The 27,253-nt window shown below is 53.9% G+C and overlaps 11 protein-coding genes across 11 annotated transcripts; 6 read left to right on the top strand and 5 right to left on the bottom strand.

Moving 5' to 3' along the window:
• Positions 1-130: 130 nt before the first annotated feature.
• JN550_010326 (uncharacterized protein) lies at positions 131-1,358 on the top strand (the record flags this gene model as incomplete). The annotated part of the gene is made up of 4 exons (XM_049308567.1): positions 131-370; positions 518-606; positions 663-874; positions 931-1,358. 4 exons carry the CDS (start codon positions 131-133, stop codon positions 1,356-1,358), a joined length of 969 nt encoding a protein of 322 aa, XP_049167755.1.
• Positions 1,359-1,722: 364 nt separating this feature from the next.
• On the bottom strand, positions 1,723-3,503 carry JN550_010325 (uncharacterized protein; the record flags this gene model as incomplete). The annotated part of the gene is made up of 3 exons (XM_049308566.1): positions 1,723-2,299; positions 2,371-2,931; positions 2,983-3,503. 3 exons carry the CDS (start codon positions 3,501-3,503, stop codon positions 1,723-1,725), a joined length of 1,659 nt encoding a protein of 552 aa, XP_049167754.1.
• A 2,072-nt stretch (positions 3,504-5,575) lies between these two features.
• JN550_010324 (uncharacterized protein) lies at positions 5,576-7,467 on the top strand (the record flags this gene model as incomplete). The annotated part of the gene is made up of 7 exons (XM_049308565.1): positions 5,576-5,795; positions 5,853-5,938; positions 5,999-6,214; positions 6,283-6,440; positions 6,529-6,838; positions 6,901-7,215; positions 7,282-7,467. 7 exons carry the CDS (start codon positions 5,576-5,578, stop codon positions 7,465-7,467), a joined length of 1,491 nt encoding a protein of 496 aa, XP_049167753.1.
• A 362-nt stretch (positions 7,468-7,829) lies between these two features.
• Positions 7,830-10,287, bottom strand: JN550_010323 (uncharacterized protein; the record flags this gene model as incomplete). The annotated part of the gene is made up of 3 exons (XM_049308564.1): positions 7,830-8,263; positions 8,313-9,948; positions 10,033-10,287. 3 exons carry the CDS (start codon positions 10,285-10,287, stop codon positions 7,830-7,832), a joined length of 2,325 nt encoding a protein of 774 aa, XP_049167752.1.
• A 1,358-nt stretch (positions 10,288-11,645) lies between these two features.
• JN550_010322 (uncharacterized protein) lies at positions 11,646-12,134 on the top strand (the record flags this gene model as incomplete). The annotated part of the gene is made up of 3 exons (XM_049308563.1): positions 11,646-11,688; positions 11,740-11,753; positions 11,811-12,134. The coding sequence occupies 3 exons, from the start codon at positions 11,646-11,648 to the stop codon at positions 12,132-12,134; spliced, it is 381 nt and encodes a 126-aa protein (XP_049167751.1).
• Positions 12,135-12,970: 836 nt separating this feature from the next.
• Positions 12,971-16,104, top strand: JN550_010321 (uncharacterized protein; the record flags this gene model as incomplete). The annotated part of the gene is made up of 4 exons (XM_049308562.1): positions 12,971-14,340; positions 14,392-15,222; positions 15,271-15,536; positions 15,590-16,104. The coding sequence occupies 4 exons, from the start codon at positions 12,971-12,973 to the stop codon at positions 16,102-16,104; spliced, it is 2,982 nt and encodes a 993-aa protein (XP_049167750.1).
• A 98-nt stretch (positions 16,105-16,202) lies between these two features.
• On the bottom strand, positions 16,203-17,192 carry JN550_010320 (uncharacterized protein; the record flags this gene model as incomplete). Its single annotated transcript, XM_049308561.1, has 3 exons — positions 16,203-16,268; positions 16,340-16,686; positions 16,748-17,192. The coding sequence occupies 3 exons, from the start codon at positions 17,190-17,192 to the stop codon at positions 16,203-16,205; spliced, it is 858 nt and encodes a 285-aa protein (XP_049167749.1).
• A 1,778-nt stretch (positions 17,193-18,970) lies between these two features.
• On the bottom strand, positions 18,971-20,253 carry JN550_010319 (uncharacterized protein; the record flags this gene model as incomplete). The annotated part of the gene is made up of 2 exons (XM_049308560.1): positions 18,971-20,167; positions 20,248-20,253. The coding sequence occupies 2 exons, from the start codon at positions 20,251-20,253 to the stop codon at positions 18,971-18,973; spliced, it is 1,203 nt and encodes a 400-aa protein (XP_049167748.1).
• Positions 20,254-21,460: 1,207 nt separating this feature from the next.
• JN550_010318 (uncharacterized protein) lies at positions 21,461-21,858 on the top strand (the record flags this gene model as incomplete). The annotated part of the gene is made up of 2 exons (XM_049308559.1): positions 21,461-21,619; positions 21,685-21,858. The coding sequence occupies 2 exons, from the start codon at positions 21,461-21,463 to the stop codon at positions 21,856-21,858; spliced, it is 333 nt and encodes a 110-aa protein (XP_049167747.1).
• Positions 21,859-22,844: 986 nt separating this feature from the next.
• Positions 22,845-25,580, top strand: JN550_010317 (uncharacterized protein; the record flags this gene model as incomplete). Its single annotated transcript, XM_049308558.1, has 2 exons — positions 22,845-24,698; positions 24,759-25,580. The coding sequence occupies 2 exons, from the start codon at positions 22,845-22,847 to the stop codon at positions 25,578-25,580; spliced, it is 2,676 nt and encodes an 891-aa protein (XP_049167746.1).
• Positions 25,581-26,462: 882 nt separating this feature from the next.
• Positions 26,463-27,158, bottom strand: JN550_010316 (uncharacterized protein; the record flags this gene model as incomplete). Its single annotated transcript, XM_049308556.1, has 1 exon — positions 26,463-27,158. The coding sequence occupies one exon, from the start codon at positions 27,156-27,158 to the stop codon at positions 26,463-26,465; it is 696 nt and encodes a 231-aa protein (XP_049167745.1).
• Between the last annotated feature and the right edge of the window lie 95 nt (positions 27,159-27,253).

The raw sequence follows: 27,253 nt of genomic DNA, 5'->3' as shown, positions 1-27,253 counted from the left end.
TGCGGGGGCTAGTCGGGCGCTGACTCCACTGGAGCAACGACAGCTCTAGCGAATGACGAGCGCCACGATTGCTGCTGAGCCCGCTGAATAACTCCCCACAGCGCTCGAAAAGCTAGCGCGTCTTCAGGCCATGCCCGCCGAAGCTTTTCCTGCGTACACCAGGGCTGTAATTAGCGTCTTCGCCCCCTGCGCTGCGTTACTGCTGTTCCGTAGTCTGGCCCTGGTGCCTTTCCCACGGGCCCTCAAGCTCCGCGACCTGCCTCGGAGCTCCGCACCAGCTCCTCGCTTTTGCTGCCCCTTCTGCGCCGACTATCGGATACAAAAGTACACCCGTGGCTGGCCGAGACAACACGGCCGCATTCGACTCATTGTTCGTCTCTGGCCAATCTTTAACCCGTATACGTTTGTGGCAAGTGTCCCATCCCGAAGGTCGGTTGGCACCTTTACCCCCCTTTCCCCCTATAAGACCGGATTATATCCCGCAGAACCGAGACAAGGCTAACTTTGCCGCGCCAAGTTCGATATGAATGTTTTCCGTCGCACCATGTCTTCAGCAGCATCTCTGAAGAACGCTCGCAAGGTCGTCTGCATTGGACGCAACTATGCGTAAGTCCTGATTCACACCCTGCTGATGAGTGACTTGTGGCTTACATTGTACGCAGAGACCATATTGCTGAGCTGAACAGCGCTCGGCCTAAGCAGCCCTTTTTCTTCTTGAAGCCTTCGTCTTCAATCCTGCTGCCAGGGGAGGGCCCCGTTATTCGGCCCAGAGGCGTGGATCTCCACTATGAGGTCGAGCTTGCCCTCATTATGGGCAAGACTCTGAAGAACCTGGAGGCGAGCGATGAGAAGACCGCTTTCGATGCCATTGAGAGTACGTTTTTGCCGTTTCAGGAGGTGGTCACCTTCCCACTGACCAAATATGACCAGGCTACGCTCTGGGCATCGACATGACTGCCAGGAATGCTCAATGGGAGGCTAAGAAGAAGGGTCTGCCCTGGTCGATTTCCAAGGGTTTCGATACCTTCCTGCCCATGAGCAATATCATCCCCAAGTCGGCCATCCCTAACCCTCACAAGATCGACCTCTATCTCTCGGTCAATGACAAGATCCAGCAAAGTGACTCGACGGAGCTCATGCTCTTCCAGATTCCCAGAATCCTCAGTGACATTTCCAAGGTGATGACCCTCGAGCAGGGCGACATTGTCATCACTGGTACACCCAAGGGCGTTGGTCCCGTTGTGCCCGGCGATGTCATGAAGGCCGGAATCAAGATCGACGGCAAGGAGCTCGAGGAGGCCAAGATTGAGGTCCAAGTCGAGGAGTCCAAGAGCACTTACGTTTTCGCTGAGACGTAAAGCTGGCAATGCGACTCATCATCTGATGGCATGTATAGACGCGGCTTTTGTCTCAGTCTTGCTCCCCCCTAGCAAGTCGAATCTCGTTTCATAGCTCGCATGGCATGTCCCTTACTGACATGTACCGTTGCACATTGGTATAATACAATTGTACATACAACCAACATGACTGACATTTTCTATTCAATTGCTCTAAATGCCAAAGCATATACGCCCAAAACAAGAATATATTCCAGAGCTGGCTTATCACAGACGTCCAATCATGCCTCGCGTTGAAATCACAAATCGTTCCCAAATATATACCTTTGAAGCAGAAAATATCCCAACCCGACAATTTCCAACCCCTTTTCTCCTTCTGCCTTCCTCAGTGGCCAGGCATGCCCTGGCGGATGTTGTCGTACTGGCTGGTGGGATAGCGGAGGTTGTTAGGCGTCTGGTCCAGCCATCGCAGGCTCTTGCTGACCGAGTTGATCAGGCTCTCCTCGCCGGCGCGGTCGCCGCTGGCCTCCCAGAAGAAGGCGCCGCCCAGCCGCCGGCTCAGCACGTAGTCGGCCTTGATGCGGGCGCTGCGCACCGTGTCGTAGCTGACCAGCTCCTGGCGGCTCGCGTCGTAGCTCCAGCTGGCCTTCGCCACGTCGTCCCAGTTCTCCACCGCCCCCGGCCGCGGCAGCGACTTGTACAGCCATACCCCGGGCTGCGGCCCGCCCGAGCCCACGCCGCTGTACGTCGTGCCCAGCCCTGTCGTCGCCTCGAACGACCGCCCGTACAGCGGCAAGCCCAGGATGATCTTCTGGGATGAGATGCCCTTGGACTCGTAGTACTGCACCGCGTCCTCGGTGCTGAACTTGGTTGAGTCCGGCACGGCGGTGTTCTTAAAGAGATTCGACTGATGCCCGGTTGTGGGGTCCCAAGAGCCGGCATAGTCGTATGCCATCAGGTGCCTACGGTCTCTTTATCAGTCTGACTTGCTCCTTGGATACGGCAGTATACGGATCCGGGGAAGAGTACATACCAAGCATCCACGTACTTGTCCATCCCAATCAGATCCATTCTGTTGTAGTTGGTGGGGCCTGCAGGGCTGGCGACTGTGATCAGGAATTTGTAGTCCAGTTGGTGCTGGTACGAATAGTCGTCGAGGGCCTTGCGGCACGCTTGCAGCAGCAGGACAAAATTCTGGGCCTCCTCGGCATTGGTCGGGTATTCCCAGTCCAGGTCGATGCCATCGAAGCCGTAGTCGACCATGAGACGCACGGCAGAGCTGGCGAAGGTGGCGCGCCCCTGCTCGGTGGCAGCGACGGGCACGAACTTGGGCGAGTAGGTCCACCCGCCGATGGACAGCAGCATCTTGAGGTTACGGTTGTTCTTCTTGTGCAGGAACAGCTGCTTGATCACCCCGTAAGCGTTGTGGCCCGTGTCTTGCCACGAATCAGTTGCATAGTGCTTCTCGATGTCGGCGTACGAGTCCGAGGTGTGGACCGTCCCGTCCGAGCCGATGTCCGCGAAGGCGTACAGCACGTGCGTCAGCTCTGAGACGGGCAGCTCCTGCGGCTGGTAGTTGGAGCCATAGATACCCCTGAGGCGGTCGTTAGTCTCTTGGTTACTTGGGTAGAAGTAGACGGCTTACCAGTTTGTGAAGTATACCGCATTCTTATAGCCACTGAATGGACCCGGAGGTTTGACAATGGTGCCACCCCCTGATGGAAACGGGGCATCGCTTGTTACCGCACTCGTAGCAGCTTGACTAGTCACTGCACTTGTAGCCGCTTGACTTGTGACCGCGACAGATGTGGCAACTTCACCTGTTGGATTGGCAATCGTGGGGTTAAACGAAGTTGCTTGCGTATTGCTGGGCGCAACAGGTGCGGCAGCTGTAGTGTCCGGAGAACTTGATGATACTTGGGTGGTAGCCGTCTTGGAACCTCCACATTTCGTAGAACTTGAGGCTTGGCTGTACTTCTCCGTATACTCATGGCTTGGATTGGGTTCGCCCGCTGCGGATTTCGGCACAGGTACCGTTACATAAAATGTGATTGGCTTGTATACAGTCGTCGTCGCCATCGTAGGGCAGTCGGCCCTTTTGTCCAGCTCAAAGGCGGCGCCGCCAAGAAGTAATTGGGCAACAGCCCAAAGTTGAATGTTCTTCATTTCTTTTTCTTTTTTGTAGTGTGTAGTTTGAAGGACTGACTTGTCTCCGTACAGGACAGAAGAAGAAGCAACACTAGACGAGCTCACCCGACTCTTATAGACTAAAGGGCCGATTTAGCAAGCCGACAAGAAGAATGCGCTTGGTTGGTAGCCCAGCTCACCAGCCTCTGACACAGTCAGTTCGGTCTGAAGCAAGAAAGGAGTGTGTGAGTTGCGGTTAGAGAGCAACCTGAGGACTGGCATGCGAGTTGAGGGGGGTGCCGACTGAAGATATGGGCTGTCTTACCCCCCACAACCCCTATCGTGACCCAGAACCACCGCAGCCTCACCTTCATTTGCAAATGAGCCCCAATAGTAAGTCAATTTACATTGCATCTTTAGCCTGCAGGTTGTAGTGCCTGTCGGGCCGTGGCGAGGGGGAAAGGAAGAGCCTTCTAGATGCTATATCGTCCCCTATGGGCCAGTGGCCACAATACCAACACGTGGTATGCCGCACTCCATCTATCAGGCCTGGAAACTTGAACCAGTCGCATTTGGTCTAAGAATAAAGACGTTGAGCCGATGGGGGTAGGGCGGTCCCTCGGGAAAAGGCGAAGGGTAATATAGGTGGCCTGATCTGGTTGGCTCCCGTGCCGTAGCCATTTTCAATACTTATGCAGATTCCCCAGGCACGGATGTCTAGCCGTTGATCTTCAGGGACGAACACATAGCTGTAGATGGATCCAATGTCGTTTATCGAAACGATCTTATCTGTGTCTTGCATGGCTGGCTTTGTCACAGACTGTAAGAATGCTCGCAAACTGGATTCCCGCCACTAAGCTTAGGCAACCAAAGCAACGATTGGTGGTGAAATTCAATGGAAAGTCTTGGGGTATGAAGCTCGGACACCTAGGTGCCATTGAATATATTGCATAGGTGTCAAGCAAAGTAGGGTAGTATACGGACTGCATATAGTCTGCATTGAAGTAGAGCGTTTAGACGGGGCCCAGGAAACGGATCGACGTACGGCATGCAACCCTGCAATCGGGACTTAGATGTGTACCGAGGTAGCGCCCGAGCATGCAAATCCCATCCAACTGGATAATACAAGCATTGAAGGGAGTGAGAAAGAGGACGATATACGCAATACGCACCACAGTCTTAAAATCTAATTTTTTTCGGGGCGTGAAAGAGCCATAGTGGCGGAGTTTATGTTGATTTGCTGACTGGTAATTAGTTCTATAGTCGAAATGGAGAGTAAAGAAACGAGTGTGATTCACATCAATAATCACTGGCAACTTGCAATATCTCTAAGTAGATTGATAGCGCTATGGTAGGCCTTATGGCTCACGGGCCAGCAATTGCGAGTTTTGCGAGGCTACCATCTTTCAAGAACTATCATTCCCGAGAGCAGTTTTATAAGGTCATTACTGTGAGAAGACGTTGAGTGCAACTTGGTTCATAAAGCATACATTTCCGACAACATGGATGCGCAAATTCCTGATTATTACACGTGCATTCGCATACAAGTCTGCCCCCAAAAAGGTGACTTTGTTGGAGTCTATTTCCACTTCCAGAACTGAGCTCTATACGCCTTGGCCTGCGCCATCACGAAACGGGCACCGGCTATAGCTGAGCCTGGTATTATGATTGGTCTGATGGAACAGGCCAAAAGAGGTCTGCGACAGTAAACCTCTACTTTACATGGGCTCAGGTGTACTGTGTACGTGGCCGCGAGAAAGCATACCGATGAAGGTATGAGGATTTTACGAAATGCACCTACATGCGGAGCTCTCTAAGCATTTGTCTAGGCTTCTTCTGAGCTGTGGGGCCGAGATTATCGTGTCATTGGGGACCCAAATACTACATACCCGGGTACTTTGCGACACCCATGGCTTTGCATATCTAGCACCTGCACGCCGAGGCCATAGTGCCCCATAGTTTCGTATGTACCATGTTGAAGTCTGAGTCGATCTGAATATGCGATAGTTTGTCTAAAGTCGGCCAAAAGGTCTGCTTTCGTGATGATTCTGTGATGCTGGCCCTGCGTTCATCCATACAGTCTGAGAGGAACAAAGTCGAGTTGATAGGATATGGCTTGGTTTCTTGAGCAGCTCGACCGATCAGTCACCTGGCCGAGTCTAGTCATCAGTGCACTCAGCATTGTTCTACCTCTTCTGGTTGCGAGGCGTTATTGGCAGCTCAGCGATATCCCAGGCCCATTCCTTGCGTCATTTACACGCCTTTGGCATGTGCGCCACATCATCATTGGAGACCAGAACCTCAAGCTGGTTGAGTTGCACAAGGAACATGGTCAGTGTCTTGGCCCGAACTGCACATTAGCTGTGTCAAAACCGTTGACAAAATCAGGGCATTTCGTTCGCATAGCGCATAATGAAGTTAGTGTGAGCCATCCAGAAGGCATCAAGAAGCTCCTAGTAGAGCCTGTACGAAAGGTATACCTCAGTTGGAGATCTACATGTTAGTAGATGTAGTGTCTGATTCTCCCTCCACAGGCCCCCTGGTACGGGGCGATGCAGTTTCCAGACTGGCGTTGGGAGAACCCAATGGCAGAGTTGGACCCCAAGAAGAAGAATCAAATGTCCAAGAACTTCGCTTCGGCTTACACTTTGAGCAATGTGCTCAAGTCAGAAGCAGCCGCGGACGAGGTCATTGATAAGCTATGTGAGTGGATGGATCAGTACGCTGAGAGGAAGGAGCCGATGCCTCTGGTGAGTTAATCATCCAGGGATTTTTTTGCCTGCATTGCAGGGTATAAACTTACGATGGGTTATCATAGGACTGGTTCCTCACATACGCCGCATTTGACATCATTGGGGAATTTGCCTTTTCTAAGCAGTTTGGGTTTATCTCCACTGGAACAGACGTTGAAAACGCCATTCACACTATAGCGTCTTTGAACGCTTACGGTGCCATTGCAGGTTTCTATCATTGGTTGTAAGTCTGCATCCGTCTTCGTGAATTTTCAAAGCGCGAATGCAGAATTGTCGTAAGCACTCATACGAATTAATGCTGATTGAAACAGCCATTACCTCTTAGCCAATCCGTTTGTCACTTGGACCGGACTGATGCCGTACGGTCTCTTCTACAACACGACTTTCAAGGCTGTCGACCAACGTCGGAAGAACCCGGACGCTCGATATGACCTGATAGCCCACTGGTTCAAGACACATGAAGAACACCCGGAGCGGTTGAGTATTCGAAACATCGAGGCTCACACATTCCAGGCTGTGGGTGCCGGCTCGGATACAGTCTCAACCGGCTTGCAAAGCTTTATCTACCACATCATCAAGAACCCGGAGGGACAGCATTGGCAAAGGGTTCGTGCCGAGATCGTAAGCTATCCCATCGCTGTGCGAGTGCCCGCAAAAGTTGTGAATTCTGACACGCTAGTTAGAGGGATGCTCAAAGCCAAGGAAGATGCAGTGATCGAGTGGTATCTTATGCGGACGCCCAGAAGTTACCCTATCTTCAGGCCTGCATCAAGGAAGCTCTTCGGGTGTTCAGCCCTGTTCCCATGGGTCTGCCACGGGCAGTACCCGCCGAGGGTCTGACTATTGGAGACAAGACCTTTTCCCCGGGCACAATCCTTTCTATCAATTCTTGGGTGATGCATTATTCGACCGAGATCTGGGGTCCAGATGCTGCCGACTTCCGGCCAGGCCGGTGGCTGGCCGCCGATGCTGCTGTGCTCGAGAAGTTTTTCATGCCCGTGAGCTTACTACCTCTTTTTTCCTGCTGTTTCCAGAATATATATACTCATTGCTGCGTTTGACAGTGGGGCCAAGGTTATGCCGCGTGTCCAGGACAGAATATCGCCAGGTTGGAGTTGTCGAAGATCACGGCCACCATAGTGCGCGACTATAACATACGCCAAGTTGACTCAAATCAGCAATGGCACTGGAAGGCAAGGTTTGCCATGCTACCGCATGACTGGCCAGTCTATGTCACAAGAACCAGCTAGTCCATACAACAAGGATGCCAATGGTAAGGGACTTTGGAGGGGTCCCATGAACGTCTCTGATTCCATCAAGTTGCAAATATTGGTTGACTTATGCTCGCTTACCAGAACATTTCACATGTTTCCCCGGGCCAGTGCGGTTCTTACGGGTTGCAAAATAGTGATTGCTTCATCTCATTTCTGAATAGCAACTTGATCGATTACTATCTCAGCTAGTACACACAAGGAAACGTCAAGAGAGCTTTTGGATACCATTCCCCCACCTAAGCAACCATTTGCAACTCCCCAAAATCCCTATTTAGTCTTACAACGGTGCCAAATGTTCGGTTCGGCACACAGTCTATTCTTCCTCAAGATTCCCTAGTCTATTTCGCGAAGTGAAGATCGTAGCCAAGCCACTTGCGGGCTTGCACCTGCTCCACACTGAGACCAGGGTAGCCGTAGGTGAGGGGCAGGAAGTAGTACCAGCCAGCAGCTGCGATGGCCAAGATGACACCGCACGCAATCCAGGCTGGCATCATACTCGTTCCGGCGAATCTTTCACGAGCAGAGACGAATCTCTTAGGCCCCGGGGCAGCTTTCTTGCCAGACTTGATAGCTTGGTAGGTTGCCTCTTCCGACGCTGCATCTGCGTTGAACACGAACTCCAGGAGGGAACCGACGATGAGCGTGGATGCAAGGTGAGCTGGCAGGTAGTGGTGAAGGAATAACTGACGGCCCATTAGGTAGAATGGGAAGTAATGGGTAGCCCATGCCAGGAAGAAGAATCCAGTGGAGTTGTAAAGGCGTGTACGTGTGCCTGCTTCAAATTAGTAAATAGTCGCCAGAACGTCAATGCTGCAACTTACGGCGATCCAGTGCGTCAATACCACGGCGGAGAGAGATCTGGTCGGCACCAATTATACCGGCGTAGACAGCGATCAAGCTGCTTGCGATCCACCAACCAATAGGGTTACCCAGGAAGTAGATCTGCTGACGGGTATCGTTCTGAGTCCAGAAACTTACACCCCTGAGCAAGAATGGCCACTGGTATGGCTGGCTGGCATAAGGGTGACTGCTAGTCAACTGGTTATTGTGCCAGAACATGGATCGTTGCAGTTCAAACCACTTCTGCAAGAAAGGCAATCGCTTCACCTCCTTGACGGGTTTCTCCCTTCGTGGGTGGTCGGCAGGCAGCGATGGAATATCCTCGACAAGCCACACATTGGAACTGGGCGTGATCTGCTTGTTTCCGTTGATCTCCTGTTGGCGGTGGCCCCAGTCAGGCAGAGGAGTCTCATGAGTCCACATAGCAACCTTGCTTGGGTTGTGGATGAACTTGAAATGACTGGCAATGCTCTTGAACTCTTGGCCCTTCTTGCCATTCTCGATACGAACTTCGAAAAGTGTATCGTTGATACGGTCGCCATTGGCGTCAGTAAGAGGGACAGTGGTGAACTCCTGGTTCGTAGGGAAGTAGGGTGAGGCGACATCGTGCGAAAGCAGGATGGTATCTGTGCCGATGTGTCGAAGACGGACAAGATCATGGTTCTTAACCGGGCGACCCATCTCTTTGTTGTCGTCCGCGGGAATGATCTGCCAGTAGTTGTTGGCATCGTCGTAAGGGTAACCAGTAACTTGCTGGCCCTGGCTAGAAACACGTCCATCGTCATAACGAAGGGGGTAGTGAGCATCATGGCTGTGGAGGTAGGCCTTGGTCTCCTTGTGCTTGAGGGTGATGCTGTCATAGTAGTTGATGGTGATAGAGTTGGCGAACATGACATTATCAGACAATGTCTCCTGGAATTCAGGTGTCATGAAGTCGTCACCAGGTCCAGATCTGGTAAGAATCGCAAAGTGCACCTGGAACCAGAACAGATAGAAAATGAAGGGCATGATAATCAACCCAAAGGCGCGGGCAGCAAAGTGCTTGGCAAAGTCGGGGACGCTCAAAGCACCGCCGACGCGCTTGACGTCAAGCAAGTCCCAAAGATCGATGACAACGGCCGAACCGATGGTAATGAAGGCAAAGGTGCCGACATACTTGGTCGAGATGTCGCAAGAGAGGGCGAAGCCCGTCAGAATCAGCCACTTCCACCACTTGCGGCTGAAAGGATCATGCCGAAGCTTGTAGAACTTGATGTAGCACAACAGACTGCAGGCCATGGTAAAGACAAGCGTGGCATCCAACAGAATCAAGCGAGTCTGGCCAATGTGGGCATTGTCGAGGAGAATCAGCCCGGCAGCCACCACACAAGCAGGAAGACTGTAGCCAGACTCCCACATGATCAGGTATGTGACGGTAACGGTCAAGGAGCCGAGCAGAGCGGGCATGGCACGGAATGCCACGTATGGGACCTTGTTTGAGATGTAGGAATCGCCAATGTTCTCAAAGTGGAAGTGGCCATCGTAGCCGACGAGCCATCCCATAAAGGCGAACAGGAGCTTGCCGAAAGGAGGGTGGACATCGAAGAAATAGGTCTTCTCGAGGTAGTATGAGGCAAACTGTCAAATTGGGGACGTCTTGATTAGTCGAAGATTTCACCACACGCCACACTCAAGCACATGGACACGGAGACGGGGACTTACCTTGCCAAAATGAACCTCGTCAAAGACGACCTCGTTGGGATGGCTGATGCCCCAAAATCTCGATATGAAGGCAAGGACGGTAATGATAACGAGGGCGATCTTGTAGTCTAGCTCAGAGCCTGTACCGGTCGCCTTGGGGCTCGGCTTGACAAGACTGTCGACTTGGACATCCTCGGGGAACGGCGACCCATTCTTCTTCTTGGAGCCAGGGTTGCGCTGGCGCAGACTGCCCTGGGGTAAGGCAGTCGTCGCCATCGTGCTCTGACTGGTCGAAGGAGAGGGCGTAAAGGAAGGAACGAAACGAAGATTGTATGACTGCCAGACAAGGTGAGGTCAGTTGAAGCTCTCGCAGCGGCAGAGGCTCGGATGCGTCAAAGCTCAAGGGGGTGGTGTGCCAACGGAAGGAGGCTCTCATTCATACGACGCGAGCTATCGTTCACGACGTCGGAGCTTTACACGAAAGCAGCAAGCTTAGGCGCAGGCGGGGGCAGGGTAGGATTCTTACCTGAAGGGAAGATGGAAACCAAGCAGCAACCCCGTCGAGCAAATGCGCGTCGACAGTCCCAAGGTTGGTCACCGAAGAAACGTATAATCTTGACGGCGAGGGAAGCTCGATAGAGATGCGTCCCCTTTCCCATAGACGGCTTTACTTTCTTGCGCAGGGGTCGGTGGGGATCAGCTTTCAGGCCACTTGGCAGTTCTGTCTGGCAAACCCCTGACTGACAGCCTGGTCTCAGTCTCGGTGGTGCTGGTCTGGCCCTCTGGCCCCAGGAAAACCTGGGCGAGCTCAAAAATAGCCCGACGCTAAATTCACCCCATCTCATCTCATTGACGATCCATCAACTTATCGATAAGGCAGAGTAAGTTCCCTGGTTGCCCGTGGCCCGCCTCGATTCGGCCGATGGATGAAGGGGCTCAGACGCTGTAACATTGGCTTCACATGTCAATCAGGGCGACTCTGCACTCTCCAGCCTACGTATGACGTTTTGTAATTGATGGAATGCTGCTCTATAGTAGGGCGCGTACGAAACCTAGACAGAATGGCCATATACCCGGAGCGATGTAGCAACGTGTGCATTAGCGGCGGCAGTAATGAATTTGCGTAACTGTTTGTGTGCAATTCCCACAACTGGTCAGGATCCAATTGGCGTATCCGTGTTTGATGTGATTTCATCATGGATGGTACACACTCAACGATTGAAAGTGATACGTGGCCTGCCTGGAAGTCTGGATGTGATTATTAGCCACCGAGTACTATGTGAGGTAACTTCGTACGTTAGTTACCAAAGTCAAGGGGTAAGTACCCGGTCAAGCTCGTCCCTGGCGGGGATCTCTCAAGACAATGGAAGTCCCCGCCGAAGCTCGATGCCAGGCGGGTCCACAACGGGGCGGGTCGTGGTCCGACCTACGGAGCGGCAACCTTCTCCGCCCAGGCGCCCTCTGACTACTGTTTAACCCTCCCCTCACGACGTCCACTTCTGCAGTTGCGAACGATGCGAGGATCCCTTCAATTCCTTCCAATTAGGTCAATTGCTACTCGGTCTACGCGGACGAGCTTCACAAAGATCCCTCGGGCCCCTACTCTTTCCGTCGTACCATCACAAGCTCGAAAGATGTCTGACCTGACCACTGTCATTGCCAAGGGCATTGCTCCCCGTAAGTAGGCTTCCGGGCATTCCAGTAGACGAAAACTGACATGTAATGTAGCTGTTGGCCCCTACGTATGTTTTACCTGATTTCTGTCCTGGATGTCAGGGCAAATCACTTACATCGCACAGTCTCATGCCGTCAAGACGCCCACCGCCATCTACTGCTCGGGCCAGATTCACTTCGACGCGAATGGACAGCTCATCCCAACTACTGATGTCAAGGAGATGACCAAGCAGTGTCTGGAGAACCTGAAGGCTGTCTTGGCCGAGGCCGGCTCGTCCTTGGACAAGATTGTCAAGACGACCGTCTTCCTGGTTGATATGGATCACTTCGCCCAGGTGAATGAAGTGTACGCGCAGTACATCACTCACAAGCCGGCACGCAGCTGTGTCGCGGTCAAGACGCTCCCCAAGGGCGCTACTGTCGAGATTGAGGCGGTTGCACTGCCGTAGATGCTGCTCAGCTCGATACAAGAAGATCGTCAGTTCTCAACAAGATAAATAAAGCATCTAGGCGCCAAACATAGAGCCTTGCCACTAAGTGTGCATGAGAATATCACATTGCAACCCCAAAATCACAGACTCTGTCATGATCTTCGACTGAGTTAGTTAATATCTGAACAGAGTACCGAGATCAAATATTCGTGTATTGCGCTAGACAGTAGCGACATGATTTCATCTCGTCGCCGGTGACCCTTTATCTTCTGTTTCGAAGTACATCTTGATGCAATGAATATACGTACTTGGGTCCACAGGGCTTAGCAGAACCTCGTTTACGACTTTGCATTCACCAGTCACGTGTTCCTTGCTTGCACAGCTACTTAGAGCCTCAAGCAGCCATTTTAGTTGCCTGGTTATCGTACGGATTGTCATTGGCTGGGCCAGAAGGCCAGTAAGGCGCAGTTGCGCAAATGCGCAAAACCCTCCTGTGGCCAAGGTCATTGCATTATATCTTCTATCCATTACTTGGTTACAAACCAGGTCACACATTCTCTGGACCTATTTCATTGTTCATGACAAATGCCAGGATGTGTTATTTCGATCAAATACGATGGGCCTGCGGCTATTGGCGATGGGGACATTTTCGACAGCAGTGCACCAAAGAATACAGATCTGGAGAAACATGCGGTATGAAGCTTGTGTATACAACTAATTATGAGCCTGACGTCTGCAAGCTGTGCAAAGATGTCGAGAAGAAGCAACGTAAATGGGACAAAATAGAATCTACCATACGACAATGGCAGCGTTCGGGTAAACCGAAGTCATTGATCGAGCAATCTCAATCAAGCATGGGGGAAGTTGGTAGTGCGATAGACGCCATCCAACACGCACATTGGGTTCGGGTCTCTAGTACAGGCGGTGCGAGCGGTCCCACAGCCTCGGTGGGACCCATTTCGGCTACTTATACCACGACGATACCGTCAAGTGAAGAAGTTGATCACCTCTACAGAAACCCCGAAGGTATCATCAGCCTCGGACATGCTAGCGGGAATAGTGTTACTCAAAGGGAGACTCTTTCATACAACGAGGTACTACCTCAGACTTGGGAAAGCTCGAACAACGACCACTCGATCGACTCTCACAGGGAAGACATTAGCGGAAAAGTTACTATGAACAGAGTACTTCCTGAAATCAAATACGCGACTCCTCAATCCATAGGGGCTAATGCCAGGCAGATGAATTCGAACAGCTCAGACCGAGATCACAATTCAGACTCTGATCTCAAATCTCTATTGGCCCCCCTCGCCAAGGGGCACGACGACTCAGAGGATACGCATGACTCTAACCTGCATGATATTCGGGTGAAGACCTACCTCGCATACAAGCGATCACAGCAAGGTTCATCTGATCGTCTCATCCGATATTCAGAAAGTAATCCCCTGTGGGCCGAGGGTTGCGTAGCATCATTCACTCCAAGTGTCTATGCAGCCGGAGCAGAGTATACAGCCGAAACGAAAGCCGATAAGCCAAGACTCCATCTTGATGTTCCTCAAATCCCCCTCAAGCTTCCATATCAGGTCTCTGCGGATGTGCCAGGATTTAACTACCAAAATGGTCAAGCTCCAGGGCAAAGAGAGGACTTTGCGTGTCCCTTCAGATTTAATGTGAATGACCGATGTTTCAAGAGCTTTCGTCGACTAAGGGACGTCGTGCAGCATCTCCTAGCTCATAATTCAGGTGTAATCACAGAAAATCAAGTTCACAACATGGCCGCTTATTTTAAGCCTGGAATTAACGGTGCAGAAGAGCCAATATGGTTTGCCCTTTTCGACATGGTTCTACCAGGACTTCCGCCGCCCTCTTCACCATATATCAACTTGAGCGAAGCTCTCACGCTTCCACCCCTCACGCCTTCACATCCCGCTCCAATAAAGAGAAATAGCCCTCCTACATCGACAGAGGAAGTGGAAGTAGCTGTAGGAACGGGCGTCTTAGTGAGGGATCTGCCGACACTGCCACTAGCGTCAAAGCCGATCGGCAACTTGCCTAGTACACGCGATTTGCAGGCAGGTCGAGATGGTATACTCGACCTTTCAGTGTCTACTGAGGTCCTAGGTGGTCATCAGTCGTCGAGGTTTGTCACTTTTCAGTTTCTGAACGTCTCCAGCATGTCGTGCTTTACTCTTGACATACTACGTGACTCCTTTCTTATTTTGACGTATAGCAAGAGTCGCTATTTCCCATGAAAGCAACTAATCAATCCCTGTAGATCGGAGAGCAAGTCCCTCATGCCGGATATCACTCCAATCTTCGTTGGAAAGGGAGTTCTGCCAGATTATTTGAGCGTGACGGATACTATCAATCACAAATTCACGCAGAACCCGGACCTCGGAACATCTCTGATATCAGACTTGACAGAAGAGAGGTTCGGACCTTGGGATGGGCCCCCCTCGAAAGAGCTTGAGAATCTTAAGCTAGGGGTGAAGAAGCCAAGTATTAGCGAGGTAATACTTACCTCCCCTGAAGCCTCCAGAAAAGTTTTCCTGACAAGCCAGGATGATCCTCTCGATATCGGTACGCCGGAGATAGTATCTGCCTCTCATCGGGAAGACATGACAGGATCATCGAAAGCCTCATTCTCCTCAGGTAGCACGTATGATGATGGGAATGATGACGGGAATGATGTTGTGTTAGTTGCTGAAACCATCGATGATGAACGACAGCGGGTCTTGGACTCGGTCATGTCTGAATTCAATGCTTGGTGGAGCAATAGTCTCGGACTTTCGAATCATGCCGGTGCTCAGTGTTCAGCATCATCTCATAGTCAAGGGTACTTGAATCATTCGACTGCAAACAGTCGGAGAATGCCGCCTAGCAATCGGAGCCACAAGAGAAGGCGGCGACTTGGCGCTGAGGAGGATGAACCTGATCAGTCTGAGGATGATGAGAAGGGCAAGCGACCAACACCAACCAAACCCAGAGCACTCGCTACGCAATCAACTCGTCGGCTGGGATGCCCCTATTTTCAACGTAATCCAAGCAACAACCGCAAGCATCGGGCATGCGCCGGACCGGGATGGGAGACATGCCATCGTGTTAAGTACGTAATTGTATGCAAGTATTGTGTGGCAAATGTTTACTCATCTAGGGAACATGTTTACCGCTGCCATGCCATTCCACTACACTGCTTCCGGTGTCATGAGGTGTTTGACACGGAATCGAACCTTGCTGAACATCAGAGACAGGTTCAAAGTTGTGAGGTGCGAATATCTGGCATTGAACTGCAGGGGCTCACCAATGAGCAAGAGAGGCTTCTCAGAAGGCGATCTAAGGAGTCACAGGAAGAAAAGAAGTGGAAAGAGATGTACCGAATCCTCTTTCCTGATGATCGGGAAGCGGACATGCCGAGTCCTTGTACGTCAGATCCCCTTCTCAAATCTTTCTTCCTTCACTTATAGATGTACCAGACCTGGAACTGTGTCACACACAAGCCAGTATCATTACAGAATACGACTGTTTTCTCCGAAGAGAAGTGCCTTCCAGAGTCCGACAGCGAATCGAAGGGATCATAATGCAGACGACCGTGCCGCTTGAGCAGGAGCTGATTAGGCGGATACCTGAAATAGTGAGAGAAGTGCAGCTGGAGCTTTTCGAGAACTACAGCGGAAGCGGCACACAGGATGACCCAGAAACTCCTGCCACATCCCCTAGCCTTGGAGTTGCAGATGCCGAAACTGAAGAATTACCAAGTCTTTCTGGCGGCGACGGTTGCAGCGATCCAGACAATGGCGTCCCAGAGCCAATCCACAGGGACTCAGGACTTGAGAATGAACCACCAAATTTCTTTGATCTATATCAGGACAGCGAGTTCATAAATTTTGACACTACGGAAGGCGAGCTCAATTTTGGTTCGTTTTGCCCCGAGTCTGCGTTTCTAGAACAAGCCCAGGGTAGTCATAGCGGGCCTCTCAACGCGAGATGAACAATATGATGATTGAACACCTACTACGTATGTCCCATGATAACTTCAGCTGCAGTGACAACTAATAACTGGTAGATGTATCTCAACCCCTGAGGAATTCACTGCTTTTCCGATACTATCTTCTTCAGCTCGGACAGCCCACTATCCGCTGCAGCCAGCTGAGTCTGGTTTGGCCAGTCAGTCAATTCGACCTCATAACGCAGAAGGATACCATCAGAGAAGTTAATCGACTTACCACAAGCCCCCGCGGGAGGAGACTCATCGCCCACCCGATGAGGCTCGCCGACTTTCCCCTGAATGTTCTGTGACACTGGCCAGCCAAGACGTCAGCCACCACGCGGTCGGCGTACACGGAGACATCCATGGTGGCTTGGCCTCCACCGGAGGCCATGAATGCCACCCTATCCTGTACGGGTCGGTAATGCGAGGTCTGGGGTAATTCGAATTCGGGCACGTTCTGGAACCAGACTGTCTTGACAAAGGACGTGGTGACGTGAAGATGCCGTACCCCCAGGGGCTCCAGCTCGAGCCGCAGGGCCTCGGACATGATGTGTGTTGCCGCCTTGGAACCACAGTATGTGCCTTTGCACGGGTACCCGTCAGTAATTTCGGCCGCAGCTCTATGGAACAGACGATCACTTACTCTGGAACGCAAGGCCCAACGACTCAGCCGTGCTGCCAATGGTGACGACCATTCCCCTGGCCTGGACCAGCATGTCGGAAAACGCCTGCGTGACCCGCATGGGCCCCCAGACGTTGACATCGAACATGCGGCGCGCAATCTCAATGTCAGTATCCAGGTACGGCATGGTATACCCGCACCCTGCGTTGTTCACGAGGTAGTCCAGCCGGCCGTCCGTGACCACCCGCAACCTCTCGGCCGCGGCTGCCGCGCTCTCCTGGGACGTAACGTCCAAGGAAACCAGAGTAATGTTGGGGATTGCCTCGAGGTCCGACATCTTGGAGATATTCCGCGCCGATGCGTAGACGTGTAATTCCTGGTGCTTCGAAAAGGCAAGTGCAAGCGCCGACCCGATGCCCCCGTTGCTGCATCCCGTGATCAGGACCGAGCGCGTATTGTGCGGCATTGTAGCCAAGGATCGAGGTCGACTCGGAGCTTGTTCACCGCAAGAGAAACAGGCTTATCCAGACTGATCTCTACTGGCAACCACACGTGAATGTCTTGTTACAAGCGCAAGAGGTAGGTAGGGTAGGGATAGCGTCAGCTTATAAGTTGGCATGTGCTTGTTCGAAGCAGCGAAGAAAAGGGGAATAAATGCAGACATGTTGCCATCGTCAAAGTTTGTTTTCTTACAAACGTTGCGATGCAATTTATAGCTGGTCGGTTCCGACCGGGAAGTTGGAACCGGATAGTTTGGAGATTGGAACCAGGAATACTCGTAAGGATTGGAATAACCTTCCGAATCGGATAGATCCTTACATTAAGTGCGTAACCGCACACTCTCAGAGACTTGAGCCATACGTTGAGTAGTATACATAAATCTCTATTTTCAAACCTACGGGTGCCGTCGCGTTGCACAAGTGAATCCGGACCTGCATGCTGCCGACGTGGGCGGCATTGTCACGAGCTGATGTATACTCTGCGATGGCCATGAACCAGAGAATGCCGATCATGCAGGTAGCAAACGCGACACATACGTGCCAATTGAAAACAAAAAGCCATGATGAAAGCAACCAAAAAGAAGACTGAAAAAGGGGGGAATCCTGAAGAGTGCGAAGGATGGGAGAAAGGTGAGGAGAGAATCAAGTATTGTTCGACTTGAAGCACACACAACGATGACTATGCAACAATCAAACGGATGCGCTTGCATCCAAAGAGAAGGTGCAGTCGGGAATAACGAGAAACAGGAATAGGGAATCAGGATAGGGCACCACAAATGATAGGACGACAGGAAAAGGCAAAAATACGAAAAAGACGCAAAAAGATTTGTGAGGAGACACTATAGCATCTGCTGGTTTCGATCCAGCGTCCTCCGGGTGATCTCAATATGAGCCCGGCGCCTAAGAGATAATTAGAACAGGTTGATGGGATGAGAGAATCCGAGAAGTAATGACTTACGCTTCCGCTGCGCCAAGATGCTGGCGTTCGTTGAAAAATTGGCTGTTCAACGGCGTACTTGTGTCGGGGTGGGAACCGGGGCCAGCACGATGACTCACGGATGGAGACATCGTGTTCCGATAACAGGCCGTGACCATGGTACTGTATGGATAGTACACTACAGGATGTAGATAAACATAGATTTGGGCTCCGCGGCGGCCCAATGACGGAGAAAAGCAGGGTGCGAGGGCGTGGTGGAGTTCTGTGCTAGTCAGGCATTGGGACTCGGGATTTGGGACTTGGGACTTGGGACTTGGGGGACATGGGCAATGGGCACGTCGCTCGTCGCCAGCCTGGGCACGGCATACATGCGTACATATGCACATATACCCGTGGATGTACATGCTGCATTACGCGGACGGGGCTTCTCTTTGTCACGACCAAAGGCGAAGACGAACAAGGCCTGTCACAAAGAGTGTCTCTTCTTGACCTGTTTCAGTTGGGTATGTGTGCACCGTATCGGCTGAAATTACAGACTACCAATCTATGTAGATGTATAGAGGTCTCCTCTAAAACCGAAGACCTACTTGCGCGCTCGACACCGTGTCTCGGATATCGAATGTAAAAAGCCAGCAGACCGGAACGCCGTCGCCTTTGACCTATGATGCTGGTTGCCGCTGGGTGTGAAAAGCACAAAAACTCCCTTTCAAATGCATGATCCAGCCTTGCTGGCCCTTGCTGGCCGTGAGAAAAACTCCAGAACCTCCCGCCCCACGCGACAATGCTTGGTTCGATAACTGCTGTTGGCTAGTAGCCACCGCGTCTCTTTCTTGCCTCCTTCTCGCGCCTCAGCTTCTCTAACATGGCCTCTTCTTTGGCATCATCTTGGCGGGCCTGTCGCAGAGACTTTTGTTCCTCCATGTAGATGTCGTCCGCGCCGGCCTCCATATCACTGTCAGATTCGTAGTCGGCATATCTGTAGCCGCGCGGCGGGAGTTCTTCTTCGTCCTCATCGTCGACGACAAAGTCGTCTAGTTCAGAGTCTTCGTCCTCATACCGATCCCGACGGCTGGCCCGGGGTGGAGCGAGCAGGCCACCGGCGGGGCGTGAGCGTCCGGATGCTGACTTGGAGTCCTTTGAGTCCGTGGTTCGCTTCGGCGGGGGCCGAGCAGTGCCGGTGTAGCCAGTCGTAGCCATGGCAGCCTTCTTCACCTTCTTGTCCAATGCTTCACCAGCTGAAGAACTCTGGAGCCCCTTGCCCTTTCCGGCAATCTGTGAATCTCTGGACACGCCGTTCTTGGTGCCTGGGGCCGGCTTGTCTCGAGATGCAACCGAACCGGGACCTGTGGCGGTAGCAGCTCTCCCCGACTTCCACTTCGAATTCCGCAACTGCTCCTCACGATCCTTCTTACTTGTGATAGTCTCGCTGATGGCCTTGTGCTGATAGACCCCAGCTTTCGGAGCTGTCTGTTGCGCCTTGGCACCACGAGCCAAGATCTCTGCAAGCGATCCTTTCTTGGGCACCTTGGCGGGACCCGAAGTGGTTGGCGTCGTGGGTGAGGGGATCGCTGCGGCAACTCTGGAGGTACCAAGAGTGCTCGGGGCGAGCTTAGGACGAGAAGACGAGTCGGTATCGTTTTTCTTCAGAGACGAAGAGCCAGACGGCTCGACAGGCTTCCGAATCACACGCCCGGGAGTAGCAGTGCCTGTGTAGGGTCGATCATTCGACGCCGGTGTGGCCTTTGTAATAGGACGCTGTCCATTCGCCGGAGGAGCGGCCCTGGCCGTAGTGCCTGGACGGATCGAAAGCGGGGAAGGCTTCCGATCGACAGGATCTCTCGAGACAGAGTGCGACTGTTTTGCCGACTTGTTGGGCACCCCGTTGGTGGCTGTATCGCCGTCGGCCTTGCGCTTGATCCCAGTGGTGCTGGAACTCCTAGAGGCCGTGGGCGCGGGGGCGGGCGGCGGCTTCTCGCCCGTGATCTCTGCGAGTAGATCTCCGATCTGAGCGGGCCAAGGTTAGCATCGAACGTGCACCGCGAAAGTGGAAACAGGCACGAGAGAGAGGAGTGATTTGTACGCACAGGCATGGTCGCGAACAGTCGACGACGGCGGCGATGACGACAAAGGATGTAGGGTGGTCGGAAGAGGAAATCGCAGGGGCACTCGTTCAGAGGGTGTCGTGTGCCGTAATCATGATCTGGATGGCCCTTATGCGCCGCGGACGTATGTTTGATGCATAATCAGATAGCGTGGGGGGGTGCAAGGTGAACACTGCAAGGAGGGATGGGCCCTTGCGAAGTGAGATGAACGAGCAGGCGTGAGGGAGCAAAAGGTGAATGGAGAATCTGGCCCAGGGGCGAAGGCCGAGTTGCAAGTTGGGAGTGAATGCACAAAGACACCTCACCTGGACTGGACTGGAGCGGAGCGGAATGGGTGATGGTCGGAGATAGCCTGGGTTGTTCTGGGGGCCTGGGCGAAGGCAGTGGCTTGAACAGGGCCGTCGTTTTTAGAAAAGAAACGTCAGGGCGGGCCTGGGGGGGTGGTCGTCGGCAATGCAGGGAAGGGAAGAGGAAAGGCAAGGGAATGAGGGAATGAGGGAAAGTCCGTTTCCGACCGAGCAACGGGCGCCTACCAGAGCCAACCAACGGCAAGGCGCGCGCGCAGAACACTGCGGACGAACGAGGACGGACCCTGCGAAGGGCCAGAGGGAGACGGATCGCCCTTGGCTTTGGCCCGTTGCCAAAGCACGTAGGTTGGCTCCAGGCTTGCCAGGGCCCTGAGAGACCGGGAGTGCTCTGTGGTGGTGGATGTGGCGTTTGGGGGTGGTTGGTTTGGAACCAGCCACACCTGCCTGCCACACTGCCACAGCACAGTACCGACTGTGTAACGTGAGGCGAGGTCTGGTTTCTGGCCGCCTGCGAACCCATTAATGACCCTAATCATGTGACCTGTTATCGGAAAAAGAGCGGGTCCGCCGCCGCCCACAGCCCACCAAAATGCCCATACGCCTTTTCCGGGCCCGAACTTTTTCGCAATCGAAGAGTCTCATCAACCAACACCAAATCTTCACACCCAGGACTCGAAGTTTCAGTCTCCGCCCAACTCGCGGTTAAACCGATTGATTACTCGTGTTCGTAAACATCAGCTACTCTGTACGTTGGCCCCCGGCCCTGCTCCCAGCGTTGCCAGCGATGCCGTCCTAGACACCACATCTGGTTGGCAATTGCATAGCGCATGGGCGCCAGTTCGAGATGCAGATCGCTAACCTGTCCGTCTCCAGCCCCAACCAGCACAATGAAGCACCTCGCCGCTTACCTGCTCCTCGGCCTTGGTGGCAACACCTCCCCCTCCGCTGCCGATGTCAAGGAGGTCCTCGAGTCTGTCGGTATCGAGGCCGACAGCGAGCGCCTCGACAAGCTCATCTCTGAGCTCGAGGGCAAGGACATCAACGAGGTATGAACCATCCGGGTGGAGAAGAGGACGTTTTGTCAGGAGCTAGACTAACATGTATGCTACAGCTGATCGCTGAGGGTTCCAGCAAGCTCGCCTCCGTCCCCAGCGGTGGTGCTGGTGCCGCTGCCGGCGGTGCTGCTGCCAGCGGTGGTGCCGCCGCCGCCGAGACCAAGGAGGAGGAGAAGGAGGAGGAGAAGGAGGAGTCCGACGAGGACATGGGTTTCGGTCTCTTCGACTAAGCGAACCACCTCATACCCCCTCTATCCCCTTACGACTAGGCAATGCGACACGGAAGAAGTGGTACGCACCACGGGCTGTAGCGTTTTGGCATGGCATCGGCATCTGGCGTGGAAGGTTATGCATATCATGAATTTCACGAGGGTCTACCGGACGGCAAAAAGGGCAAGCATCTGGATGGATGACCTGCAACGAATACAGTCCTGCTTCTTCTGAAATGAACCTAGCATGTCTTCTGGTGAACTATCGAACTATTGACTGTCGTAACAACGGCATTGTGAGGATGGATGAGTGAGATTCGATGGACAGCTCTTCCAGTAACTAAAAGTCATCACATTGCCTGGACTCGTTATCCAGGCAAAGTACAGCAAAAGAATACGGTAGGGACAGACAAGCCACAAGACACTAACTACTTTGTACGTATGGTCCTTGTACACCCCAGACCCAACCTCAAGTCCGCCCTTGCAGAGCCCGAAAAAAAAGTTATGCAACCCATTAGAGCTGCATGTCCATTTGTGTACCAGCGGGGAGCCCTGCACAATTTCGGCAAAGTTGGCATTCCCCACTGGCTTCCAAGGCGTGCGGGTCCACGGGTGGCAGGCTGGCAGCACTGCGATCAGGACCGGTGGGCCCGTTGCCGCGCAACCACTGCCCCAGCCTGATTGGCCAGCAGCTATGCCTCCCACTAACAAAGCAGCCCGGCAGGGTTCCCCCATCTCGCCGAGGAGCAGCACCAAGCATGAACGCGAAAGATAACTTTTGCATTGCGCGCCGCCTTGCTGGAGCTTTTCTACCAAGCTGCGGATTTTGGATCATGGGCCGAATCGACACGTAAAGCATCACTTATATCGCCAAAATCGCCCTCGGATCGCTCCTTTTTTGGTCCTCGCCCGCTCGACCATCGCCAGTTGCCCACGCATCCTGGCTGCTCGACGTTGTTGTCCATCTTTGTATATCCAGCCCACTAACAGCACAACACCACGCCCACATGGCGACAGTATCGCCGACCCCCTTGGGGTCAAACAATTCGTCGGCTCCCACCAGGAAGCCATCGCTCAGATCCGGTCTGCGGAGAGCACCGTCGACGCGGCCACAAATTGACCGCGCTCAATCGAACCCGGGCCACGCGTCGTCACATTCTCAATTTGCTGCCAACCATGCCGACAGCTCCGACGACGAGATCCCCGTGCCTATGAAGCTCAGTGCTCTTACCAAGGCTCTCCTAAATGACGACGGCGCAGCAGAGGCGCCGCCCGCGGACCATGGCCCGAGTCGGGTGCGGACTAGAGCTCAGTACCACCGGGCATCGTCGCCCTTGCAGGCGGTGCAAGAGGCCGAGAAGCCGGCCAAGAGACGCAGTGTCCTGAGCCAAGCAGCCGCCTCCGCTGCCGAGGAGAGGAGGCATACTAGGGCCAGCAGCGCTCAATTACCATCATCAAGACCCGCCTCGCCGGTCAGGAGCCAAGCTAGTGAGAGCAGCCCGGCGCAGAAGAGCAGGAAGAGAGTCGTCAGACTCAGCACCACGTCTGGCGCCCCCGCGCCTTTTGGCGCCGTGCAGCCCTCGAAGCGGAGGTCTACGTCTACAGCCTTGTCTACATCACAGACATCGCAAAAAGGAAATCGCCCACCTAGCCGGGAAGGCCAAGCCGAGGAGAGGGCAAATGCTTCAGAGATCAAGGACGTCAACACCCCCGTTGCACAAGGGGTCCGGAGTGTGCGGATTGCGGTCGGTTCATCCGGCGGCCGTGGCCGTCTCAGTGGTTCTTCGGGCATGTCCTCCAGAAGAGCTGACTCCGCATCTCATCCGCCATCCGAGAATGAGGCCCAGGAGGAACCACGTGTTGGTTCCGAGCAACGGGCTGGAATTAGCCAGGGCAGCGGCTCCCGACCTAGGACTCGTGATGAGAACGACAACGCCGCAGCCCAAGGCTCGATGCGAGTGAAGCGGGTGGGAAAAGTCACCGGGAACTTCCTTCGTGGCCCGGCCCGTCGTGGAATGCGTCGTCAGAGCGAGGAAGATGGAGGCAACGAAGGCGAGCTACTCCATGGCAGTCAGGAGGAGGCTGAAAGCCAAGCACCACAGGATCTCATCGACCTTGAACCCGAAAATATGGCCTCGTCGTACTACGTCCCAGATCGCCTTGCTTCGGGGAGTCCAGTGAGCGCCAAGAACTCTGCCAGGCACAACAGGGAGACATCGCTTGCGTACGAAGAGCCTCTACTTGTTTCAAGACATGAATCCCCGGAACGTCAGCAGGACGAAATTCGAATCCCGCATTATAGGGTACCACCGCCCAAACCCGATGTGCCTTCGAGGCATGATCAAGAGAATGAGATACCGTCAAACTTCAGGAAGAGTGCAGCCTTGGACAGCTCGATAATGGAAGTCAAAATTCCAGCCCGGCCGTTGAAGATCGACGGAAGCGGCTTGCGAGCAGCGGTCGCCGACCGGAAGCCACTGGCATCTGTCAGCCAAAACGAGCCTCGCCGGACTGCGCCTGCGCCTCCTCCGAAAATGTCTATCCTCGAAACCGCAACGTCTACAGCCGGTGCAGCTACTACGCAGCAGGTTTCCAGGAAGCGAAACTACCTAAAAGTCAACGGGAAGTACTACACCCGACTTGACTCCCTTGGCCGGGGAGGAAGTGCCAAAGTATACCGCGTGGCGGCCGACAATGGCAAGATGTTTGCCTTGAAACGCGTGTCGATCGAAAATGCCGACGAGTTGACCGTCCGAGGATACAAGGGCGAGATAGATCTTTTGACGAAGCTGGGTGGAGTTGAACGGGTCATCAACCTATTCGACTACGAGATGAACGAGGAGAAGCAAGTGCTCAGCTTGGTAAGTAGCCAGTCCACACTCCGCGTGGCATGGGAACCGTTGCTAACAAGATGTGTATAGCTTATGGAAATGGGCGAATTGGACCTTAACACCCTCCTGCGCCTCCGTCTATCGCCTGACACGTCCAAGTTTGACCCCGTCTTTGTGCGATATTACTGGCAGGAAATGCTTGAATGCCTAGCGGCCGTCCATGCTTTCGACGTTGTGCACTCGGATCTCAAGCCTGCCAATTTTGTCCTCGTACAAGGCCGCCTCAAACTCATCGACTTTGGCATTGCCAATGCCATCCAGACAGACGAGACGGTCAATGTTCACCGTGAAACCCAGGTCGGCACTCCGAGTTACATGTCGCCAGAATCGCTCCTAGACTCCAACACGACTGGCTCCAACGGCCGGCGCATCGCCAGCCACCCATCGCGACCGAAGCTGATGAAGCTCGGCAAGCCCAGCGACATCTGGAGTCTCGGCTGCATCTTGTTCCAGATGGTGTACGGCACGACGCCATTCGGCCACATACAGAACCAGATGGCGCGTTGCCACGCCATTATCGACTGGGAGTATAACATCACCTTCCGCGAGCGTGGCGTCGGCGACGTCCCCGTGCCACCGTCGCTGCTCCGCACCATGAAGCGCTGCCTCAGCCGCGACCAACACCTGCGCCCGACGTGCGAGGAGCTGCTGTCCATGGACGACCCCTTCTTGTACCCGGTCGAGGTCCCCCACGGCCAACTGCCCGTCAGCGAGGAGCTCCTGGGCCGAATCATCCACAGCGTCGTGGCCAGGTGTCGCGAGCGCATGCCTACCGAGGCCGAGGTGCTCAGCGCGTGGCCGTCCGCGTACTGGGGCAGCGTCGCAAAGGCTGTAGGCAAGGACCTACGGTGACGGCCCTAGCCTTACCCCAGATGTTCCACGAGTGGCAATGTGTGGGTCTATATCAGTATTAAGAGGAGGGAGACTGCTCACTTGAATGGGGCCGGAGGTGTTGGATTCTTGTTTCATACTTTTTTGTATCTTTCGAAGGAAAAGCTTTGGGTTGATTCCCCCCTTGGTTTTTCATCTCTGTTTGCTGCTATTCCCCTGTTTTTATTCTTCATGCTCATTTCTCTGTTTCACGCGCTCGCTTGTACTCATGACCCGTTACGAAAAAGATCATCCGTTGAAACCCGTCATAGCTCTGGGCGTTCTTGGGGAACAAAGTTTCTTCTTTCTTTCTTGGCATAGACAGAAAAGATCATGGCAGCTGTTTCTGGAATTCCGTTTTAGGGGGTTTATGGTTTCTCCTGTTTATTCCTGCCTCTGGCGTACATATATCCCCCCTTGATAGTTCTGATGGTTTGGATGGAGATGCTCACTGATTCCCAATGTTGAGATTGCCGCAATATAATTTAATGAGCAAAGCATCGTGTGGTCTGTCTTTCGGAATAAAATCCTCACTGTTCGAGGAGTTGGTGTTTTATGAAACTTGTCCTGGCTTATGCTTGTTTTTCTGTTGTACAGACCGTTCCTCTCTAAAGCGAGCTGCTTGGCAGCAGCTCGGTTCCCTCTAATTTATACAGATGACAGGTACTTTTGATACAATCCTGGAGATGTCTCCCAGATGGCCCTTGGTACATATCCGACTGACATCTCCCAGTCCACTCGTCCCATCATGTTGAGCCTACCCTTCAGGGGCCGGCTCGGTTCCTCATCCCTACCCCAGTCAGACAGTCGTCCGGCTCGAGTCGACATTGCCATTCAAGGCTGCTTCCTCTGCCAACCTAACTCTCACAGGCCGATGGCCTCGGGGCCCTTGATGACGAGCTCGTTGATGCGGAGGATGGTGTAGCGGTGCTTGCTCTTGACCGTCTTGTTGCGGCGCTGGCGGCGCTTGGTCTTGACCTTGACGCGCAGGGGCTCGGTCTCGACGCCGGTGACGACGGCGCGGCACTCGAACAGGCGCTCGTCGACGTAGGGCGCGCCGCGCAGCGTGTAGTCGCGCGACCCCAGCGCCGACGCCCGGTCCAGCCGCAGCACGTCGCCCGGCACCGCCCCCGGCATCCGGAACGGCAGCCGGATCTGGTCCCCCGCCGTCACCAGGTACGGCCGCCCCCAGATGTGCGCCGTGATGTAGTGCGCCGGCTGCGCCCGCAGCAGCGGCAGCAGCTGCGCTATGCTCTGCGCCGACTCGGGCGAGAGCGTCGTCAGCGTCTGGGGCTGCTTGGGGTAGAGGGCGGCGGCGGCGGCGGCGGCAGAGGAGGCTGCGACCGGCTCTCCGGCGGGCGTCGTCGTCGCCGTCGCCGTTGCGGCCGGTGCCGGCTTGGCGATGTTGTCGAGGGGGGTCGCGGGTATCGACGACGGGGTCTGGCTGGTGGTGGTGCTCGACAGCGAGCGGCGGGCCTGGATGGGCAGCAGGAACGAGGGCGGCAGGCGGGTGATGGGGGTCCGCAGCTCCAGGACGGAGCGGAGGAGTGAGCGGGACATGGCGGTGGGTTGGGCGGGTTGGTGGTTTGTTGTCGTCGCGGATTGATGCGTCGTCCGGCCCGTCGTCAACCTCCTAGCAACGGCCGTCTGTCTCG

This window comes from Neoarthrinium moseri (assembly GCF_022829205.1).
Source record: "Neoarthrinium moseri strain CBS 164.80 chromosome Unknown scaffold52_Wmoseri_CBS_16480, whole genome shotgun sequence".
NCBI lineage: Eukaryota > Fungi > Ascomycota > Sordariomycetes > Amphisphaeriales > Apiosporaceae > Neoarthrinium > Neoarthrinium moseri.
This window is presented reverse-complemented; position numbering and strand designations above follow the sequence as displayed.